This window comes from Heteronotia binoei, chromosome 17 (assembly GCF_032191835.1).
Source record: "Heteronotia binoei isolate CCM8104 ecotype False Entrance Well chromosome 17, APGP_CSIRO_Hbin_v1, whole genome shotgun sequence".
Classification (NCBI taxonomy): Eukaryota; Metazoa; Chordata; class Lepidosauria; order Squamata; family Gekkonidae; genus Heteronotia; species Heteronotia binoei.
In genome coordinates this window covers 54,078,098-54,098,799 of record NC_083239.1, presented here as the reverse complement: position 1 = coordinate 54,098,799, position 20,702 = coordinate 54,078,098, and the positions used below count along the sequence as shown (strand labels likewise).

The window sequence follows — 20,702 nt, the reverse complement described above, 5'->3', positions numbered from 1 at the left end:
CACGTTGCATGCTGGGAGGCGCAGTCCCCGCACTGCATGCCGGGACAAGCCTGCCACAGCCTCTCCGCCCTTCTGGCCGCGGTGCACGCTGGGAGGCGCAGGCTTTGACTGCCGCATTGCATGCCGGGACAAGCCTAACAGTCTTTTCGCCCTCCTGGCCGCGGTGCACGCTGGGAGGCGCAGGCTTTGACTGCCGCATTGCATGCCGGGACAAGCCTAACACAGTCTTTTCGCCCTCCTGGCCGCGGTGCACGGTGGGAGGCGGAGGCTTTGACTGCCGCATTGCATGCCGGGACAAGCCTAACAGTCTTTCCGCCCTCTTGGCCGCGGTGCACGCTGGGAAGCGCAGGCGTGGATCGCCGCATTGCATGCCGGGAGCGGTAGTCCCGTGAGGCGAGAAGGCAGCATGGCGGCCGCACCGCCTCAGCAGCCGCTGACCCAGGCCCCAGCTCAGGGGGCGCCCCCCGCCGCCCCCGGGGCGCCTCCCGGGCAGCAACCGCCGGCCCAGGCCTCGGCAACCGCCGGCGCGCCTCAACTGCAGGCCGCGTCAGGGCTTCAAGTGGCCGCGCAGGCGCAGGACTTCGACCCGGTGCAGCGATTCCGGCAGTTGCTGCCTCAGCTGAAGGAGAGCCTGCAGGTGGGGGCGGGGCCAGCGGCGCGAGGGGCGGGGCCTGGTTCCCAGGGAGACGGGGCCTAGGCGGTTGCCATGGCGGCCGCAGCCTGACTTGAGGGGGCGCTTAGGCCTTTAATTGGATTGCAGTTCAGGCGGGGGGGGCGGGGTTCTCGGAGAGGAGGACCGTGCAGGGTGTGCCGAATGTAGGGTTGCCAACTTTGGTTTGGGACATTCCTGCTGGGGTTGCCAATCTCCAGGTGGGGGCAGGAGATCCCCCGGTTTGGAGACCGTTTCGGGGTCATCAGAAAGCAGGGTGGGGGGAGGGAAATGTCTGCTGGGCACTCCATTGTCCCCTGTGGAGACTTATTCCCATAGAAAATAATGGAGAATTCATCTGGGGCGGGGCTGTTTCTTGAGGTAGAGGCACCAAATTTTCAGTATAGCATCCAGTGCCACTTCCCCAAATCCCCCCCAGGTTTCAAAAAGATTGGACCAGGGCGTCCAATTCTATGAGCCCCCAAAGAAGGTGCCCCCGTCCTTCATTATTTCCAGTGGAGGGAAAGCTTTTAAAAGGTGCACGGTCCCTTTAAATGGTGTTGCCAGAACTCCCTTTGGAGCTCAATGATGCTTGTCACAACCTGGCCCCACCCCCAATGTTTCCTGGCTCCACCCAAAGTCTCCTCGCTCCACCCCCAATGTCTCCTGGCTCCACCCCCAAAGTCCCCACGTATTTCTTGAATCGGACTTGGCAACCCTACCTTGGTCTCAGATTTTGTTCTTTTGATACACAGCGCTCAAGCAGAGACTCTCCAGGAAGCTCACATGCTCAGAAATTACGGTTGCCAATCCCCAGGTGGGGGCAGGGGGTCCCCCGGTTTGGAGGCCCTCCCCCCACTTCAGGGTCATCAGAAAGCGGGGGGAAGGGAGGAAAATGTCTGCTGGGCACTCCATTGTTCCTCGTGGAGACTTATTCCCATAGAAAATAATGGAGAATTGATTTGTGGGTATCTGGGGCTCTGGGGGGGCTGTTTCTTGTGGTAGAGGCACCAAATTTCCAGCATAGCATCCAGTGCCACTTTCCCAAATCCCCCCCAGGTATCAAAAAGATTGGACCAGGAGGTCCAATTCTATGAGCCCCCAAAGAAGGTGCCCCCATCCTTCCATTATTTCCAATTGAGGGAAGGCTTTTAAAAGATGTGCGGTCCCTTTAAGCGTGGTTGCCAGAACTCCCTTTGGTGTTCAGTGACGCTTGTCACAACCTTGCTTCCGGCTCCACCCCCAAAGTCTCCTGCCTCCACCCCTGGAGTCCCCAGGCATTTCTTGAATGGGACTTGGTAACCCTGTGGGGGGGGGCAGTTCTTTGAGGTAGAAGCACCAGATTTTCTGCATAGCATTCAGTGCCTCTCCCAAAAGTACCCCCCAAGTTTCGAAACGATCAGACCAGGGGGTCCAATTCTATGAGCCCCAAAAGAAGGTGCCCCTACGTAATTTCCTATGGAAGGAAGGCATTTAAAAAGGTGCGCTGCCCCTTTAGATGTGGTGGCCAGAACGCCCTTTGGAGTTCTATGACGCTTGTCCCAACTTTGCTCCTGGCTCCACCCCCAAAGTCTCCTGGCTCCACCCCCAGAGTCCCCAGATTTCTTGAATTGGACTTGGCAACCCTAGACTGCACCTGGAAGTTGGCACCTAGGGTTGCCTGCCCAAGGTTGGGGAAATCCTGGGGATTTGGTGGTGGTGGGGTGGAGTTTGGGGAGGGGAGGCACTTAAGTGCGGTATAACGTCATAGAACAGATTTTGAGCCCAGTATGAGCTTCCATGTGCACGCACACTTCTTCAGAGACGTAGAAATGGAAGCGAACGTTTCTCATATATAGGCAAGTGCCGCTACATAGGTGACCAGCAAATTAGCATGCAGGTTACTGAAGAGCCCTGTGGCGCAGTGTTAAAGCTGCAGTACTGCAGTCCTAAGCTCTGCTCACGACCTCAGTTCGATAACCGGCGGAAGCTGGGTTTTCAGGTAGCCGGCTCCAGATTGACTCAGCCTTCCATCCTTCCGAGGTCGGTCAAATGAGTCCCCAGCTTGCTGGGGGGAAAGCGTAATGACTGGGGAAGGCAAGGGCAAACCCAGCCCCTAAAAAGTCTGCGGTGAAAACATTGTGAAAGCAACGTCACCCCAGAGTTGGAAACGACTGGTGCTTGCACAGGGGAGCTTTCCTTTCCTACTGAAGATGCTTTAACAGATGCAATTAGACACAGCTGCGGTGGTCACGTCTCTTTTTCTCAACGTTCCCTGCCCTGTTTTATTTTGTAATCAGGCAAAAACAAAGGGGGGGGGGAGGTCAGCTTATAGATCAACAGGACCTCTTGATCCCACCTTGTTTCATGAACCTTTTGTTTATTTGAAATGCTGTTCCGATCCGGTCCCACTTAGAAGCCAATATAATCTGGATAAAGACCCAATCGAAACGCGATATAATACCTGGAAACGCATCATCTTTTGGCATTTGGCACGAACAACGGTCTACTCGTGAACAATAGCCTGCCTTTGCATAGCAACCCTGGACCGCCTCGGTGGTCTCCCATCCAAGTTCTAATCTTTGGTGAGCCGATGAGATCAGACTAGCCCAAGTCCCGTACTGGTTGCTTTATGTAGAAAATCAAAAGTCTTTCCTGAGCGGTGATTTAAATAGAATTCAGCCTGATTTGGGGGGGGGGGGGGGGTGAATTCTAGCGAATGCAAAAGTTTGCTACGTTTTGTGCCATTTCGAGCAGTCTTAATAACAAGTATTAACATGGATTGTGATTTGGTGATGTTTTCCTTGCGGTCTCTGCAGCCCCCTGTTGAAAGGTTGGTAAGAGCTGAGCTTTTCCATTGAGAGAGAGAGAGAGGAGGCATTTCCCTTTCATGTTATTAGCATTTCATGTCCTTGTTTTTTTAATTTATTTGTTTAATTGCATTTGAGGCTTTTAACGTTTGTGTGTCTGTTTGCGGAGGCTTGCGAAATATTTGTTTTCTTGACCTCCCGCTCTTGCGGCATCTTAAAAGAGCCGCTCTGAGACACACACGCACACCGGTTTTAATTTATTTTATACAGCAGGTTTGAGAAAGAGTAAATAGTAGAGTCGAGGGGCCGTGAAAGTGTTTGTACCGCGGGGGATCGACCCCCTGTCAGCTCTAATCCACAAAAAGCGGGCACTCGAGCAAACCTGCATGAATCTTTAAGCTTTATTTGTCCTGCGGGAGACGGGGAGACGCTTTCTCCTCCCAGTGTTCACAGAGATTTATTCCTATGAATGAAGCACCCCTCCCCAGCAAACGAAAGAGGGATGAGCAAAATGAACACTGGCTTGTTTAGCCTTTCAAGAATGTTGGAATGCACTAAGATAAGTACGGCGAAACGAAATGCCCTTATTTTGGTGGTCGTCTGCCTCAAAAACCTGATCGGAATCTGACCCTTTTATAGACAGAGAAAGCCCTAAGATAAATACTAAGCTCTCCAAGGCCCAAAATGAGGGTGCAACAGAGACTGGACTGAGGTCCACGCCTTGCAAATCCAAGTGTGCATCTACACGTCCGCACTGTCTTTCTTGTTTTAAAACACAGTTTATTGATAACATATGGTTACAATATCTAATTATATTCTTGCTATTTCTAACCCATATGATATTTTCAATCCCCCCTCCCTCCGTAAATAGACTCCCGCCGAGGTTATATACTTAAATTCAATTATAAAGGTACCCTTAACCCATCAAAGTTCAATATCTTTCTTTTCTCACATTCGTATTAAAAAATTGTCCAATGTCTTTTTACATTCCACTCTTGTTCCATATATCCTCTAAATTTCTTCCACTCCTTTTTGAAAACGTCCAAATCATAGTCTCTTAAAGTTCTTGTTAATTTGTCCATCTCCACGATAAAAGTTTCACAATCCAGTCCCATTTCTCTGGTATTTTTTCTTGTTTCCACAGCTGCGCATACAGTGTCCTAGCAGCTGAAAGCAAATACCAAATTAAAGTTCTATCTTCTTTTGGAAATTTTTCCATTTGTAATCCAAGCAGAAAAGTCTCTGCAGCTTTCTTAAAATCGTATCCCAAATTTTAGAAATTTCTTGTTGTATCATCTGCCAAAACTTTTTCGCTTTTTCACAGGTCCACCACATATGGTAAAAGGAACTTTCATGCTTTTTACATTTCCAACATCTATCCGACATCTTGTTACTCATCTTAGCCAGTTTTTTCGGAGTCATATACCACCTATACATTATCTTAAAACAATTCTCTTTAATGTTCTGACATGTTGATATTTTCGAGTTCTTCCAAAGATACTCCCATGTATCCATTTGTATTTCTCTATTCACATTAATTGCCCATTTAATCATTTGAGATTTCACTACTACTTCTTCTGTAGACCATTTCAGTAGTAGTTTGTATGCTTTCGATATTAATTTTTCGTTATCTCTTAACTTTAGGAGCAGGAGTGTGTGCTAGGGTTGCCAGCCTCCAGGCAGGAGAAAAAACGTAGGAGGCTGTGAAAAATTACTGTACAAAAAACAATTACAACTCGTTGAACGAAGCAGGAGTCAAGCGGCACCTTTAAGACCAACCAATTTTTATTTAGTACGTAAGCTTTTGTGTGCTCTTAAGCACACGTCTGATGTAGTGTGCTTAAGAGCACCGGAAAGCTGACGTTCTAAACAAAAATTGGTTGGGTCTTAAAGGTGCCGCTTGACTCCTGCTTTGTTCAACTGCTTCAGACCAACGCGGCTGCCCGCCTGGATCTAATTACAACTCGTGCCGCACAGCTTAATACAAGAATTACGCACTTTCCACAAACATTATATCAGTGCCTAATCGCACTCTGCAATATAGCGAGTATCTGTGTTAGCGTTTAAAGGGAAAACGACACAATCAACTTTTTAACAACAGTACTTCTAAGAAAAACATTCACGGTTGGCCAGGTTTAATGTTTGTGGAGAGTGTGTAATTCTTGTATTAGTCAAGTCAAGTTTATTGTTACAGTCAGTGACCAGCTTGTACAATCGAATCACATAAAACTTTTTGCATCAAAAACAGAATAAAACCAACAGTAGCATTCATAAAATTGGGTGCCTATGACTATTACAAAGAAATCGGATAAAAACATCCATAAAATTCATTTAAAATTTGGATGAAAGGTTAACAGTCAAATCAAGTTTAAAACAGTCATAGACCAGTCAAATTAGATACAAATAACTTAATAAAATACAATCAGGTAAAACAATAATCAAAATAAAACATACACAGTATGATATAATTTCCCTCCAGAACAGTAGTTAGGTTCCATAGCCAAGGCATTCAGTTGGATATTTCCCTTAGGAATTGCTTCCGGAGACTCATCGCTCGCGAAGCAAATTTTGCCACACATAAAGTGGTTCTTTTATTCCTATCCGCCAATAATTTGTCTAGCTGATGTCTAACATTTCTCCCAGGGACACTGGAACAGATCGGGAGTATATAGTCGGCCCTAATACACTGATATAATTTACATTGGAATAATACATGTTCCCTGTCTTCCGGTTTCTTGTCCTCACAAATACACAATCTCTCCTCATATGTTGCCCTGTGTATCTGCCTTCCATAATGGCTGACGGTAACATATCAAGTCTGAGAAGGGTAAATGCTCTCCTATACGCAACTTTGTCAAGATTAAGCAAGTATGGCATTAGTGTTATTTTATGTAGTTCCTCTATTCCTGGTAAATAACCTTTAAGCTGATTCAAATCATGCTGTCTTTCGACATCCAAGATTCTCTGTTTAAGAAAGGGTTTAACCAGATTGTACTCCATGTTGAGCAAATATTGTTCAGATAGTCCATAATAACCCAACTTGGACTCCGTTTCTCTAATCCGCGGTGGCACAAACGCGTCTCTTGCTATCAGCCCCGCCAAACTGGTGGGCTGTAATTCTTGTATTAAGCTGTGTTACACACGTTGTAATTGTTCTTTGTACAGTAATTTTTCACAACCGCCTATGTTTTTCTCAGCCTTGGCTGTGTTTCCCTTGTTTAGTTGCCAAGCCTCCAGGCAGGGGCTGGAGATCCGTTAGAATTGCAGTTGGTCCCCAGATAGGGTTGCCAGATCCAGACTGGGAAACTCCTGGAGATGCGGGGTAGGGAGATCAGCGGGGTGCATCGCCACACAGTCCACCCTCCAAAGCACCCCTCGTCTCCAGGGGAACTGATCTCTGTAGTCTGGAGATGAGGTGTAATTTCAGGGGATCCCCAAGTCCCACCTGGAGGCTGCCATCCCTCGTCTCTAGACTACAGGAGAGAATGCACACTTTGGAGGGTGAATGCTATGGCCACGTACCCTGCTGAGGTCTCCAGGCTCCTTCCCCAAATCTCCAGGAATTCCCCAAGTCATTGTTGGCAACCGCAGCATATTGAGCTGGCTTTGACAGACTGCCTCTCTAGCCTATTCGCCTTCACAAACGCCCAAAATATTTGGTTGGCTGAGCCGTTCCGCTTCTTTCACAATGCATCCCTTTCACGGTCTTTCGCAAGCGTGTGGCTTCCCCCCCCCCCAAGCTCTTTCCAAATTCCAGATGTTTTATTTTTAGCAACACACAGACACACAAAAAGCCCCAAACGCAAGCGTTTGACTCCTTCCAAAGGAATGAAGCCGTCGTGTTTTGACTAAATATACCAAATGCTGAAGCGCAGTTTTGTTTTGTGTGTGTGTGTGTGTGTTTTTGGTGGGGGGAATTTGCAGTGCGGTTGAGTGAAGAAGCCAGTGGACCAGAATCCCAAGGCCCAGGGTAGAGTTGATGCTTCCGGTAAATGACTCAGTGTGTGTGTGGGTAGGTTCTATCCTGGGGTCAGTGTCTCCTAAACTTTTGCAAAGGAAACATAATGTGACAGGACTTTGTTCTCCACCCCGGCCCGTTTGCTTCCACACTGCCAGGAATTTGCGGGTTTTGCTTTCCCAGGATCGGTTTTGTTTGCAGACGCTGGCTGAGCTCTGCCATTTCCTGACCTCACAGAATCCTGGAAATGAAGCCAAGCCTTCTGGAGTTTCAGCCCTCTTCCGCTGTTTGCTTACTAGCGTAACTTCGGGACGTTTTTGTTTGCCTCCTTTGGGCCTTGGGTTTTGCCCCAATGAGAAATGGGGTGGTGTCCAGTGTTCCCTCTAAACGGAACTAGCTCACAGATTTTTAGCCTCCAGCTCACACATTTTTGTCTTAGCTCAGGAAAACTGGCCTCGGAGCACATTAATTTTTGCAGGAGCTCACAACTTTCATGCCAGTAGCTCACAAAGCAGAATTTTTGCTCACGAGACTCTGCAGCTTAGAGGGAACATTGAGTTTAAAAAGTCTTATTAGTTTCCAGAATAAGGGGAAAACAGGGGAATGGGAATTAGAAAGTAAAAATAAAGAGAACAGATTAGAAATACACGTCTAGTACAGTCTGCATGAGATTAAATCGTCCCTTAAAAAGTACTAATAGCAATTTTTCATTCATTTTACGCTTATCTTCATAATCGATAAAAGGAAAAAAAATCTTATACCGATTGTAAATCAAATCTAGAAGTATCTTTTTAAATACAAAATATTACCTCTCTACATACAGTGTAGGTATCTTTGGAGATAGAATAAAAATATGAGTTTACACCACAATGTCTAGTTTAGAGGGAACGTTGGTGGTGTCTAGTGGGCTCTGACCACAATTTTTGGCCGCCATTCTCATTTGGCATGCTCTTGAGTAAGCCAGTTTGGTGTGGTGGTTAAGTGCCGGACTCTTATCTGGGAGAACCGGGTTTGATTCCCCGCTCCTCCGCTTGCAGCTGCTGGAATGGCCTTGGGTCAGCCATAACTCTTGCAGAGCTGTCCTTGAAAGGGCAGCTTCCGTGGGAGCTCTCTCAGCCCCACCTACCTGGGTGAGGTTGGTGTGGGGGAGGATGGTAAAGGAGACTGTAAGCCACCCTGAGATTCAGAGTGAAGGGTGGGGTATAAATCCAATATTATCGTCATGATCATGATATCATCGAGTGACATAGAAATAAGAATTTCTCAGCCCTTCCCTTGTGATGCATTGATGTTTGATGCTTGTTTCATTGGGAAGAAATCCAGCTTTGCCGCACTGTCTCTGAACATGTACAAAGTCTCATGCAACTGAGTAACCCCAACTAAGCAGTACCTTAAAGGACCCTGATTCAGATGGGGGAGAAAGAGGAGAAGAAGATGATGATGATATTGGATTTATAGCCCACCCTCCACTCTGAATCTCACAGTCTCAGAGTGGCTCACAATTTCCTTTACCTTCCTCCCCCCGCCACAACAGACACCCTGTGAGGTGGGTGGGGCTGAGAGAGCTCTGACAGAAGCTGCCCTTTCAAGGACAACTCCTACCAAAGCTATGGCTGACCCAAGGTCATTCCGGCAGCTGCAAGTGGAGGAGTGGGAAATCAAGCCTGGTTCTCCCAGATAAGAGTCTGCACACTTAACCACTACACCAAACTGGGTCTGAACCATTTTTCCATACCAAAGAACCCTTAACTAATCAGGGTTTTATTTCCTTCCCATGGTTTTGTGGTGATTTAGAATCCCCAAAAACATCCCACCCCAGTTTGCTTGGCTGCCTGGATTTTCGCTCTTCAGGGAAGAAACTTCACAGTAAACCCAACTTGAGCTTGCTGGAAACAAACTCTGGCTTGGCAGGTTCGATGGCCACCTGCGTTGACAGCGCTTTTGGAACAAAGAGCGCGGCCTTCCAGGCAGGCTAGATCCCTTGCCATCTTTCCTCTCCAGATGTTGGCTTGTTTTTTTCTTAACTGTACCCAGGGGTGGAATTCTAGCAAGAGTTCCTTTGCATGTTAGGCCACGCCCCCCCTGACCTTGCCAATCCTCCAAGAGCTTTCCAGGCTCCTTTTTTTTGTAAGCTCTTGGAGAATTTGCGACATCAGGGGGCGTGGCCTAATATGCAAAGGAGCTCCTGCTAGGATTCCACCCCTGTGTTTACTAACCCACACTGTGAAAGAGTGGGCATCAAACCCAGGCAGCGACGAACCGCAGTTGGAAGCACGTTCGCGAACCCCGGCTCGTGTTCACCGAGATTAAAACTGGCACGTTTCCCAACCATAGTTTGGGCGGCAGCTAGTGTTTCTCAGCATGGTCTGGTGGCAGAGGGACTAGCTGGTGCCTAATGCGCCAGCTTAACATGTTGGACCAGGGTTAGCACTTTCGTGCTCCTCTGCCCTTACGGTTGGCTTACAGCACTGCTCTTCTTGTTTTTCTATTCCAGTCCTTCAGTTGAGATGCGGCAAAGCCTTTTTAAAAAAAAAAAAAAAAAACAGTATGGAAGGGGGCGAGGCTCAAAGCAAAGGACGCTATATGCTGTGACAAAGATTGGTTGATATTGAATTGCAGGTTCTCGAAAGCCATGCTAAAGGCACATATTCACCCTTGAGTTTGGGGTTTTTACCTCCTGGGTATAGGGCTGAATATCTCACTGGCCTAACGGCCCCTTGGCAACGCAGAGCCTATTCGCAAGCTAGGTTTAACTTGGAGAAACGTCGACTGCGGGGTGACATGATAGAGGTTTACAAGATGATGCATGGGATGGAGAAGGTAGAGAAAGAAGTACTTTGCTCCCTTTCTCACAATACGAGAACGAGATATCTAAGATCCTAGGATATGAATTTAACAAAGAAGCAGAGACTTTTCTGCTGGGATTACAAATGGAAAAATTTGCAAAAGAAGATAGAACTTTAATATGGTACTTGCTCTCAGCTGCTAGGACATTGTATGCGCAGTTGTGGAAGCAAGAAAAAATACCAGAAAAATGGGACTGGACTATAAAAGTTATGTCATGGAGTGAAATGGACAAGCTAACAAGAAAACTAAGAGACTGCGATTTAGAACTTTTTAATCGGGAGTGGAAGAAATTTAGAAGATATGTAGAAAAAGAGTGGAAAATAAAAGGACATTGGACAATTTTTGAAGATTAAGACCTTTAAGACAAGAATATAACTTTCGAAGGGCGGATCTTTTTCTTAATCAATTTTTGTTTTTTCTTGATAGTTAAAGGTACCTTTAATATCTGGTTTTTTTTAAAAAAAAATAACACTGGCGGGGGTCAATTATTGGGGAGAGGGGTGGGAGAAAAGTAAGATGTGGGGTAGAATGATGTTTTTTTTCACTTTAGGCTTTTTATAAGTTGTAGATATAGTTCTACTACCATATGTTACTAATAAAAATTGTTTATAAACAGAAAAAAAAAAACAATACGAGAACTCGTGGACATTCAATGAAATTGCTGAGCAGTCAGGTTAAAACGGATAAAAGGAAGTCCTTCTTCACCCAAAGGGTGATTAACACGTGGAATTCACTGCCACAGGAGGTGGTGGCAGCTCCAAGCATAGCCAGCTTTAAGAGGGGATTGGATAAAAATATGGAGCAGAGGTTCATTAGTGGCTATTAGCCACAGTATGTGTGTGTGTATACACACACACATATATTGACCACTGTGTGACACAGAGTGTTGGACTGGATGGGCCATTGGCCTGATCCAGCATGGCTTCTCTTATGTGACACAGAGTGTTCGACTGGATGGGCCACTGGCCTGATCCAACATGGTTTCTCTGATGTTCTTATGTGACACAAAGTGTTGGACTGGATGAGCCATTGGCCTGATCCAACATAGCTTCTCTTATGTTCTTAAGTGACACAGAGTGTTGGACTGGATGGGCCACTGGCCTGATCCAGCATGGCTTCTCTGATGTTCTTATGTGACACAGAGTGTTCGACTGGATGGGCCACTGGCCTGATCCAACATGGCTTCTCTGATGTTCTTATGTGACACAGAGTGTTGGACTGGATGAGCCATTGGCCTGATCCAACATGGCTTCTCTGATGTTCTTAAGTGACACAGAGTGTTGGACTGGATGGGCCACTGGCCTGATCCAGCATGGCTTCTCTGATGTTCTTATGTGACACAGAGTGTTCGACTGGATGGGCCACTGGCCTGATCCAACATGGCTTCTCTGATGTTCTTATGTGACACAGAGTGTTGGACTGGATGAGCCATTGGCCTGATCCAACATGGCTTCTCTGATGTTCTTAAGTGACACAGAGTGTTGGACTGGATGGGCCACTGGCCTGATCCAGCATGGCTTCTCTGATGTTCTTATGTGACACAGAGTGTTGGACTGGATGGGCCACTGGCCTGATCCAGCATGGCTTCTCTGATGTTCTTATGTGACACAGAGTGTTCGACTGGATGGGCCACTGGCCTGATCCAACATGGCTTCTCTGATGTTCTTATGTGACACAGAGTGTTCGACTGGATGGGCCATTGGCCTGATCCAGCATGGCTTCTCTGATGTTCTTAAGTGACACAGAGTGTTGGACTGGATGGGCCACTGGCCTGATCCAGCATGGCTTCTCTGATGTTCTTAGGTTAAGTGTGCTGCCATCTGCGATACTTCTTGGAAGATTCCATAAAACTCCCTATGCTAACAGACGGTGCACTTGTGCCTAGTCCAGAGATAGAAACTTTAGAACGTGTGTTCCTAAACTGTACTTTTTGCTCTGACCTGCACTCCGTGCTCCTTGACCCCTGTTTGAGTGACCAAACAGCGAAGCCCGACAAATATAAAATTGTCTTCTTGTTGTCAACTTGGAACCAATCGGTAATTAAAAACGTTGCAGATTTTTTATATCTAAAATCTAGGGATGCGCCTACAGTCTTAGCAAATTGAAGGATGGATCGGTTCCCTGTTGTGCCAGTAAAGGTTATTGTACCGTATGCTGTGTATTTGCTTCTAATTAAGCTGCCTTTAAGCTGCGTCCACGAGCAATCTTTATTTCCCCCTTTTGTAGTAGTCGTATGGGGCTGGAAGGGATCCTAGTCTGCCTCGAAACGGGTCCAGAACCCTACGGGTGTTGCTGCCTTTTGCGATAGGCAGTGCCGCAGCTTCCAAAAGCAGCATCTTCGGCCCCTGGGCACTGCCACGCTGTCCACTCGCATCCACATCTCAAGGCTGAAATCCAATGCTCCTTGGCCTCAGACTGGTCCCTCCAGAAGCTGTGATGGGAAAGAGAACCCATCCTGTGAGCTGTTGCCGGAGCTGGCTGCTTTGCTGTGTCGGGCTGCAGGCTGAGGGCCAAGCTGAAAGAGTGGAGTTCTTTTTCTTCCCCTCCCCCATCCTGGCCTCCTGCCCACGCTAAGCCTCTGACCCTGCTGGTCTCTGGGGTTTCATTTGACCACCGTGAAAACATAACTGCAGCTAAATTGAATGTTTTATTTTTTTTTATAATTGATTTACGTTATTTATAGCGTGCCTTTCTCACAGGGGCTGTGGACAGATTATGGTCAATGAAACGGGACATTCGCTAACCGACGCACTAGGATTTTAGAAGTGAGGAACCGTCACAAAGAACCGAAACTTAGCATAAGTATTAACAGAACACGTTAAGCGGCCCAGAGATTACGTAATAGGACGCTACTTACAGTAAGCTACACGCTGCAGCATAAACCGCAATCCCCTAAGCATTTGTCCAAGGAAGCCTGTGAACCATTTTGTGCTGTGCTCTTCTTCTTAGGGTTTGTTTTTTTTTTGTCATCTTCTTGGTGTGGAGCAGGTGTCACAGGGGTAGGGTGGGGGGAGATATTTGTGAGTTCCCTGCATTGCGCAGGGGTTAGACTAGATGACCCTGGTGGCCCCTTCAGTTTGGTGTAGTAGTTAAGCCAGTTTGGTGTCGCGGTGAAGTGCGTGGACTCTTATCTGGGAGAACCAGGTTTGATTCCCCCACTCCTCCACTTGCAGCTACTGGAATGGCCTTGGGTCAGCCAGAACTCTCGCAGAGCTGTCCTTGAAAGCACGGTTTCTGGGGGAGTTCTCTCACCCCACCCACCTCACAGGGTGTCTGTTGTGGGAAAGGAGATTGTAGGCTGCTCTGAGACTCTGTCCTTGAAAGGGCAGCTTCTGGGAGAGCCCTCTCAGCCCCATCCACCTCACAGGGTGTCTGTTGTGGGGGAGGAAGGGAAAGGAGATTGTAGGCTGCTCTGAGACTCTGTCCTTGAAAGGGCAGCTGCTGTAAGAGCTCTCTCAGCCCCACGCACCTCACAGGGTGTCTATTGTGGGGGAGGAAGGGAAAGGAGATTGTGAGCCAGTCTGAGACTCTGAGATTCAGAGTGAAGGGCGGGATATAAATTCAATATCATCATCTTCTTCTTCTGTGCCATTCCTCTTCCCTGCATAGAATAGCCCTCTTGAAGAGTTCAAGTATGCATAGCCAAAGCACATTATTTCAGAAATGGTCAACCTCGCGTCTGATCCTTGAATGCCAGTTTTGTATCCCCGTGTTTGGTGTAGTGGTTAAGAGCCAGTCTGGCGTAGTGGTGAAGAGTGGCAGACTCTAATTTGGAGAACCAGGTTTGATTCCCTGCTCCTCTTCCACCTGCAGCCAGCTGTGACCTTGAGTCAGTCACGGTTCTCTCAGCACTCTCTCAGCCCCACCTACCTCCCAAGCTGTCTGTTGAGGGGAGAAGAAGGGAAGGAGATTGTAAGACGGTCTGAGACACTGAGTAACGGGTAGGGTCTAAATCCAGCTCTTCTTCCTGGTGATCCTGGACGGTTGTTGGTTTTTTTGCCATCTTCTGGATGTAGAGCAGGTGTCGGTGGGGTGGGAAATATTTGTGAGTTTCCTGCATTTTGCACGGGTTAGAGTAGATGACTCTGGTAAAAGGTAAAGGTGACTACCCTGTGCAAGCACCAGTCATTTCCGACCCTGCGGTGACGTCGCACCACAACGTTTTCATGGCAGACTTTTTACGGGGTGGTCTGCGTGGCCCCGCGGTGCAGAGTGGTAAAGCAGCAGTACTGCAGTACTGTGGTCTGAACTCTTTGCTCACAACCTGAGTTCGATTCCGGCAGAAGATGGATTCAGGTAGACAGCTCAAGGTTGACTCAGCCTTCCATCCTTCTGAGGTCAGTCAAATGAGTCCCCAGCTTGCTGGGGGGGAAGCGTAGATGACTGGGGAAGGAAACGGCAAACCACCCCGTAAAAAGTCTTCTGTGAAAACATTGTGAAAGCAACATCACCCCAGGGTCGGAAACGACTGGTGCTTGCACAGGGGACCTTTCCTTTCCTTGCTCTTGCCTTCCCCAGTCATCTCCACTTCCCACCCCCACCCCCAGCAAGCTGGGTACTCATTTTACTGACCTTGGAAGGATGGAAGGCTGAGTCAACCTCGGGCCAGCTATCTGAAAACCCAGCTTCCGCCGGGATCGAACTGAGGCCGTGAGCAGAGCTTGGACTGCAGTACTGCAGCTTTCCCACTCCGCACCACGGGACTCTTCTAACTCTATGGTTCTGTGATTCTTCTTCTGGGGCTGGGCTTCTAGGCAGCCCCCCTGTGTCACAGTGCCGCCTCCCCATCGTAAGCTAACTCTCTCTGTGTCTTTCTGTATTTCCAGAACCTGATGAAAGTTGCCGCTCAGAACTTCGTCCAGAACACAAACATCGACAGCGGACAGTGAGTTTCCAGCACGGGGTGTCTCTTTTGTTCTCCATGCCGGCCGAGGCGTGCCTCGCCTCGAGGTAAAGCTCTCCTCTCTTTGCAGGAAAAGCACAGAGGGCCCAGTGCAGAGGGTGGACAAGACCCTGGAAGAGTTCTACGCCTTGTGCGACCAGCTGGAGCTGTGCTTGGTAAGCGTCTCTGGGCAGAAAAGCACAGTTCTCACCAGTGTCCCCTCTGAGCTGAGTTAGTGTGAGAGCCAGTTTGGTGTCGTGGTGAAGTGCGTGGACTCTTATCTGGAAGAACCGGGTTTGATTCCCCACTCCTCCACTTGCACCCGCTGGAATGGCCTTGGGTCTGCCATAGTTCTCACAGAGCTGTCCTTGAAAGGGCAGTTTCTGTCAGAGCTCTCTCAGCCCCACCCACCTCACAGGGTGCCTGTTGTGGGGGGAGACGATATAGGAGATCCCCATGGCGCAGAGTGGTAAAGCTGCAGTACTGCAGTCCTAAGCTCTACTCATGACCTGAGTTCGATCCCGGCGAAAGCTGGGTTTCAGGTAGCCGGCTCGAGGTTGACTCAGCCTTCCATCCTTCCAAGGTCAATAAAATGAGTACCCAGCTTGCTGGGGGGAAAGTGTAGATGACTGGAGAAGGCAATGGCAAACCACCCCATAAAAAGTCTGCCGTGAAAATGTGAGAGCAACGTCACCCCAGAGTCAGAAATGACTGGTGCTTGTACAGGGGACTGACTACCTTTCCCTTTTTTAAGCAGCTCTGATTCCCCCCTCCTCCACGTGCAGCTGATGGAATGGCCTTGGGTCAGCCATAGCTCTGGCAAGAGTTGTCCTTTAAAGGGCAGTTTCTGTCAGAGCTCTCTCAGCCCCACCCACCTCGCAGGGTGTCTGTTGTGGGGGGAGAAGATAGAGTAGATTGTAAGCCGCTCTGAGTCTCTGATCCAGGGAGAAGGGTGGAGTATAAATCTGCAGTCTTCTTCTTCTAACACAGTTTTTTTAACCTCCGGCTTGCACATTTTTTGTCTCGGCTCAGGAAAAATGGCCCCAGAGCAAACTAATTGATGTAGCAGCTCAGAACTTTAATGCCAGTCACTCACAAAGTGGAATTTTTGCTCACAAGACTCCACAGCATAGAGGGAGTCTTGGTCCTCAGCACAGCAAGTGAGGGATTTGAGGCCCAACGGGAGTGAGCCTTTCTTTTTTTTCAGGCGTGTAAGAAACAGAAAGAATTTCCTTGATTGCTCGCCAAGGTGGCTTTTAAAGAAAAGGACCTGTCAAGCTTTGGGAAGAAGAAAAAGAAGACTGCAGATTTATACCCCACCCTTCTCTCTGAATCAGAGACTCAGAGCGGCTTACAATCTCCTGTATCTTCTCCCCCCACAACAGACACTCTGTGAGGCGGGTGGGGCTGAGAGAGTTCTCCCAGCAGCTGCCCTTTCAAGGACCACTCCTAGAAGAGCTATGGCTGACCCAAAGCCATTCCAGCAGCTGCAAGTGGAGGAGTGGGGAATCAAACCCGGTTCTCCCAGATAAGAGTCCGCACACTTCACCACTACACCAAACTGGCTCTCTAAGAAGAAGATACTGGATTTATACCCCACCCTTCTCTCTGAATCTCAGAGACTCAGAGCAGCTTACAATCTCCTGTATCTTCTTCCCCCACAACAGACGTCCTGTGAGGTGGGTGGGGCTGAGAGAGCTCTCCCAGAAGCTGCCTTTCAAGGACAACTCTGCCAGAGCTATGGCTGACCCAAGGCCATTCCAGCAGCTGCAAGTGGAGGAGTGGGGAATCAAACCAGGTTCTCCCAGATAAGAGAGCTCTGGCTGACCCAAGGCCATTCCAGCAGCTGTATGTGGAGGAGTGGGGAATCAAACCCGGTTCTCCCAGATAAGAGAGCTCTGGCTGACCCAAGGCCATTCCAGCAGCTGCAAGTGGAGGAGTGGGGAATCAGCCCCGGTTCTCCCAGATAAGAGAGCTCTGGCTGACCCAAGGCCATTCCAGCAGCTGCATGTGGAGGAGGGGGGAATCAAACCCAGTTCTCCCAGATAAGAGTCCGCACACTTAAGCACTACACCAAACTGGCTCTCTATCAAAGAAAGGCCTATCAAAGCTGTGAGGATTGCGCAGAGGTTTCCCCAGAGAGGTGCAGTCTACCTTTGATTGGCAGCTGCTTGGGCCGGGGCACCTGCCTACACATTATCTGGCACCGGTCAAGAGCTTTTGGAAAGTGGATGGGGTCAGGTGGGACTTGTGCCTAGCAAGACTTCTGATTGGCCCTTGGAGATTTATTGGTCTGTTCAGATTTTTTTTTTAATGTTGCTTTGGTGGCATCTGCTGCCACAGCACAAGGGTCTGCATTTCGGTAGGAGAAATGCAATGCATGGTTATAGGATGGGGGAGACTTGTCTTGGCAGTAGTCTGTGCGTAAAGGATCTAGGGGTCTTAGTGGACCATGCACTGAACATGAGTCAACAGTGTGATGCAGCAGCTAAAAAGGCCAATGCAATTTTGGGCTGTATCAACAGAAGCGTGGTTTCCAGATGACGTGAAGTGATGGTATCGCTTTACTCTGCTCTGGTAAGACCTCACCTGGAGTATTGAGTTCAGTTTTGGGCACCACAATTTAAGAAGGATATAGACCAGCTGGAACGGGTCCAGAGGAGGGCAATGAAGATGGTGAAAGGTTTGGAGACCAAGTCCTACGAGGAAAGGTTGAAGGAGCTGGGGATGTTTAGCCTGGAGAGGAGGTGACTGAGAGGTGATAGGATCACCATCTTCAAGGACTTGAAGGGCTGTCATCTAGAGGAGGGGGTGGAATTGTTTTCTGTGGCCCCAGAAGGTAGGACCAGAACCGATGGGTTGAAATTTAATCAAAAGAGTTTCCGGCTCAACATTAGGAAGAACTTCCTGACCATTAGAGCGGTTCTTCAGTGGAACAGGCTTCCTCCTTGGAAGGTGGTGGGCTCTCCTTCCTTGGAAGCTTTTTAATTTATTTATTTATATTTATTTATTTATTTATATTAAGATTTATACCCCGCCCTTCTCACCTAAGTGTCTCAGGGCGGCTTACAACATAATAATTAAAACAACTTCAGTTTAAAACATTTAAAAATACAATTAAACCATAAATTAGTAAAAAACAAGATAGAATAAAACCGGCGGCCTATAGATACATTTTGTTCCATCCAAGATGTTTTACATTGTCAGCTAATGTCATAGGCCTGCCGGAAGAGGACTGTCTTGCAGGCCCTGCGGAATTGCCCTAGATCCCGCAGGGCCCGCACCTCTTCCGGCAGCTGGTTCCACCAGTAAGGTGCCGTTATTGAGTAGGCCCGATCCCTGGTGGATTTTAGACGGGCCTCCTTTGGCCCGGGGACTACCAACAGGTTTTAAACAGAGGCTAGATGGCCATCTGACAGCAATGTGGATCCTGTGGATTTAGGGGAAAATATTTGTGAATTTCCTGCATTGTGCAGGGGATTGGACCCTGGGGATCCCTTTCAACTCTATGATTCTTTGATTCTTTGAATCTTCACTGTGCGATTGAAGGTAAGTTCAAGAAGCCATTTTGCAGCCGGCTCCACCTCCTTGTGGCCGCGTCCACAGCCCCACGTCAAAATTCCAGAGGCGCCCACAGGCTCAGAAGGATGGGGAACCCCCGTGCCAGAGGCTGCCACGGCACCCGGCCGATGGCTGTGGGGTGAGTCTCTCTGTTTCGGCAGCCGTCCGCAGCTGTGCTCTCACACGCCACTCCTTCTCCCCTCCCCCAGCGTCTGGCCTACGAGTGCCTCTCTCAAAGCTTTGACAGCGCCAAGCACTCCCCGACGCTCGTGCCGACGGCCACCAAGCCGGACGCGGTCCAGACGGAAAGCTTGCCCTACACCCAGTACCTCAGCATGATCAAGTCCCAGATCTCCTGCGCCAAGGACATCCACAACGCCCTCCTGGAATGCTCCAACAAGATCACGGGCAAGGTGCCCTCCCAGGGTGTCTTGTAGCCCACTGGCCTGTTCCAGGCCGGCTCCTCCTCAGAGTTTTGAACTGCAGGCCAGTTCCCCCGGTGGCCAGAAGGTGGCCCTCTCGCCCTCATCCGCTCTGGCTAGCCTGTTCTTTCCCTCTCTCCTTGTCTCCCTTTTTCTCTCTTTCCCTCTGGTCTCCTGGACTTTGTTCTGCCTCCCCCGTTCAAAGGTCTTGCATGCCAGTTTGGATCCCAAAGGGACTTGTGTGCGTCTGGCTCAGCGGTCCTTGCGTGAACTGCAGCTCACCCCTTTCTCCCACAGCCGGTTGGTTCATTTCCCTTCCACACACCCCTCCCTTAAAGAGCACAGCATTTGAGGACCACCCCACAACCCGAGACAGAGATCTCAGCTCGCGTCTGAATCAAAAAGGGAGACTCCGGCCACCCTCTTTCCACAGTCCCCGATCTGTAATCTTTTCACAACCCTTGAAGCAGAAGGGGGCAGAAACCAGCCTGGTCCAGCTTCAAAAATGTCTGCTCGGGGAGTGGGGAATTGATTTCAACCAGTATCATCTCTTAATTTCGCTCCTTGGCTTCATTTCTAGGGTGGGCGAGGGGGCACCAGGATGGTATGTGTTTCGATTGTCAAATGCTTTTCTGTTAGAGGGAATTCCAGAGGCGTTTGCAGGTTTCCTGGCTTTGGATCTTTTCGATTGTCAAATGCTTCTCTGTTAGAGGGGATTCCAGAGGCGTTTGCAGGTTTCCTGGCTTTGGATCTTTTTGAACCCCTGGGAATATTTAGTAGAAATCATCCTGAGGTTAACGAAACCTGCCCCGGCCTCTTTCTGACAGGCTTTCTCTCCAGAGATTGCAGGAGACGCTTTGCCAGGAAACCAGATAAAAGCACCTGCTCTAAAGAGCTCCAACTGAGTTGTTCTGCCAACGCTCCAAAATGAGAATCTGTCAGAGGGGGGAAGGGGCAGTTTGCGTAGCACGATAGCATCTTCTTTTCTCCTGCAAGGTAGTTTTTTTGTTTTGTTTTGAGTGCGGGTGTGTGTACTGCCTTTCCTGTCGGTTTCACTACCTGTTTTTGCGCGGGCCCCCGGACTGGATTTCTGGCCCCGAAGAGAGGAAGGAAGTGTGTCACGGCCCGAAACGCTCTCTCGCAGCCGCTGCCGACTTCTTCGTTGCGACCGGATTTGTTCCTTTCTGCTTTTTTTTAATTTTAAAACACCTTCTGGTCTCTCGGGGCCACCAAGAAGTGAACTTTGTGGGTCTCGTGCATAAATTCAAGGGGGTGGGAAAGAGGGTGCCGCTTTGTTTTCCACCACCCCCCTTCCAAATAAATGCTTTTTTAAAAGGGGAAATTTCTTTTGCCTCTTGAATTCCATGACAGTGTAACATCAGAACATAAGTCATGTGCACTGCTATGCCAGGGGTGGCCAAAGTTGCTTAATGTAAGAGCCACATAGAATAAATGTCAGATCGTTGAGAGCTGTGAGACAAGGAAGGAAGGCAGGCAAATAGATGGGGGAGGGGAAAGGAAGCAACTTTAACTTTAAATGCATTCTCCAAGCTACTGGCAGGCTTGGCTTAGAGAAGTGATTTCAAGACGATGA

At 48.7% G+C, this 20,702-nt stretch overlaps 1 protein-coding gene across 1 annotated transcript; it reads left to right on the top strand.

Moving 5' to 3' along the window:
- The first annotated feature begins 366 nt into the window (after window positions 1-366).
- On the top strand, window positions 367-20,450 carry MED29 (mediator complex subunit 29). The gene is made up of 4 exons (XM_060257882.1): window positions 367-637; window positions 15,070-15,128; window positions 15,217-15,301; window positions 18,896-20,450. The coding sequence occupies exons 1-4, from the start codon at window positions 407-409 to the stop codon at window positions 19,121-19,123; spliced, it is 603 nt and encodes a 200-aa protein (XP_060113865.1). The 5' UTR covers window positions 367-406; the 3' UTR covers window positions 19,124-20,450.
- Window positions 20,451-20,702: the final 252 nt, after the last annotated feature.